This window comes from Etheostoma spectabile, chromosome 2, assembly GCF_008692095.1.
Source record: "Etheostoma spectabile isolate EspeVRDwgs_2016 chromosome 2, UIUC_Espe_1.0, whole genome shotgun sequence".
NCBI lineage: Eukaryota > Metazoa > Chordata > Actinopteri > Perciformes > Percidae > Etheostoma > Etheostoma spectabile.
The window spans coordinates 18,791,671-18,793,715 of record NC_045734.1 but is presented as its reverse complement, the minus strand read 5'-3'; the positions used below and the strand labels follow the sequence as shown (position 1 = coordinate 18,793,715).

The window sequence follows — 2,045 nt, the reverse complement described above, 5'->3', positions numbered from 1 at the left end:
AGTGAAACTTGGCAAACAGCTTCAGGAAGCAGCACTGTAGTTCCGATAGTCAACGAGCACCCTGGGAAACCTGGGAGACCCTGATCAGGCTTCATGTGAAGGGAGTGTACCATCACCTTGTTTGCACTCCCTCTCCCCAAAGAAGCTCCTTTGCTCATTGATAGCTTTCTGTAGAAGTGCAACGTTTACACCATCAATGCAGTTCAGCACACGGGCACGCACCATCACACCAACCCCTGTAATAAGACGAGAAGATGCAGATAAAGTACTGGGTGTATTTAAATGAGCACCGTGATTAAGATGTATTAAAATGAATGTGAGTGAAATGTAAAAAGAGGCAAGCAAACACAGCTATGTATAGGGTTAAATAGTTGTGACTTCTTAGTTCTATTTAAACCACTATAAATTAATAACCAGATTGCTGTTTAATACAAGGTTTTATTATATCTTTATACTGAATCCTGTGTGGGTGAATTAGCCTCTGTGATTTTAGTGAACATTATTTCAATCTTTTTCTGCATGAGGAAATGCATAGTCAACTCAACAAAAAAAAAACATTTCTTATTATTGCTGCAGTTGTGACAGCACTTAAAAAACAATTTTAAACTAATCATATTTGCATGATATATTTGGTGCACTGTTTTCACATCTGGCAATACTACTTTCAGATAGCCACAGGAATAACAGGAAACTGCGGTTTGAAAATCTGAATTAATGATTTATCATGCCCTGATCACAACAGATCAGAAAGACTTTCCTTACCCTCAGTTTTTTCAATCTCACCCAGAACTAAGTACTGGGCCCCAATTATTGAGTGAAAAGGCTCCACAAACGAGGTGTGGACAGCCACGTGGTGCTCTTTAGAAGCATGCTGAGCTGACAGTGTAGCTCTGGACTGCTCAGGCAGATAGCAGTCCAGTCTGGAAAATAGAACAGGAAGGTGTCCATGTCAGCCAAGATGATACAATTTAATCTTTAAGGTTTATTAATTCTTATTTATTTATCCGGCAGCTACATTCACTAGTTACATATGATCATCTTATGATGCATTATTACAGATTAAACTACCCATCAGTATTGAAACAAATAGCTCACATCGAACATTAAAATGCTGCTCTCATGCTAATGCTATGTTAATAATAATAATCCAATAATATTATAAATGATAATATAATACTGAAAGGGGCTGTACTGCTGCATAAATAATACTTTAACTTAGTAGATTTTGAAGGCAGAACATCCGACATTACATTCTGGGGATAATATAATATATGATTCTAAAATGGCCCATTCTGCATAATAAGTATATACAATGTTGGTACCTTAAGTATATTTGATGCCAATATGTTTGTACTTTTAATCAAGAAACATTTTGAATGAGAACGTTACTAAGCATTACTATCTGCTACTGCCACTGCAGGTAGAAAACATAATACTACTTCCGGGCACTGTTTATATTTTCATAAAGCAGAATTGTATTGTATCAAAACAGCAAACCAAACATAATATCACAGAATTTGATAAGTGTTTTAAGCGGTGTCAGACAGTTTTGACCTTAGAGATTGACACAATTGTTGTGAATCAAAACTGTTGTGAAAACCAACCTGCCAAATACTCTCACTGGTTCTCCTTCCTGCACTGCTCCAGAGTTTACTTCCCAGGGGAAATGAAAAACTGCAGCTGCGGGAAGCATCGTGGGGAAAAAAACATGGACGTATTAAGAGAATTGTGAAACACAGTGAAATATTTGAATAACGTAAGGAAAGCACTGTTGACGATGTCTGTCTTTGGTCCTTACCTTACCCGCGATGGATATACGGTCACATGACTTGTCTCCGCCTCTCCGCCCCACTGCGCCTGCGTCAGGAGGAGGCCTGTCAGGAGCAAGGTCCGTCCATCAGTCAGGTTGAGGTTGCAGGAGGTTACATAACAAATTGTCTACTTTTTTCCTTTTACTGTAAATACGGTTTTCAGTTGGATATAGAACCATGAATCCTGATATTCTTAAAGAGCGGCAAAACGCAACTTTTGACGTCGAGAAACTA

At 38.3% G+C, this 2,045-nt stretch overlaps 2 protein-coding genes across 3 annotated transcripts in view; one reads left to right on the top strand and one right to left on the bottom strand.

Moving 5' to 3' along the window:
• ten1 (TEN1 subunit of CST complex) overlaps window positions 1-1,800 on the bottom strand; it is a 2,455-nt gene extending 655 nt beyond the window's left edge. Inside the window, exons 1-3 of the mRNA XM_032533080.1 lie at window positions 1,605-1,800; window positions 763-920; window positions 1-236 (exon numbers count right to left, since the gene is read on the bottom strand). The exon at window positions 1-236 is cut by the window's left edge and continues 655 nt beyond it. Of these exons, the coding sequence (XP_032388971.1) occupies window positions 85-236; window positions 763-920; window positions 1,605-1,693 (399 nt within the window). The 5' untranslated portion in view covers window positions 1,694-1,800 and the 3' untranslated portion in view covers window positions 1-84. The remainder of the gene's footprint in view (window positions 237-762; window positions 921-1,604) is intronic.
• Window positions 1,801-1,830: 30 nt separating this feature from the next.
• The window catches only part of acox1 (acyl-CoA oxidase 1, palmitoyl), a 15,976-nt gene continuing 15,761 nt past the window's right edge, over window positions 1,831-2,045 (top strand). The window contains exon 1 of one of the 2 annotated variants that reach the window (XM_032532887.1): window positions 1,831-2,045. This exon is cut by the window's right edge and continues 52 nt beyond it. In XM_032532887.1, the coding sequence (XP_032388778.1) occupies window positions 1,989-2,045 (57 nt within the window). In that variant the 5' untranslated portion in view covers window positions 1,831-1,988. The other variant, XM_032532882.1, reaches the window with a different exon arrangement.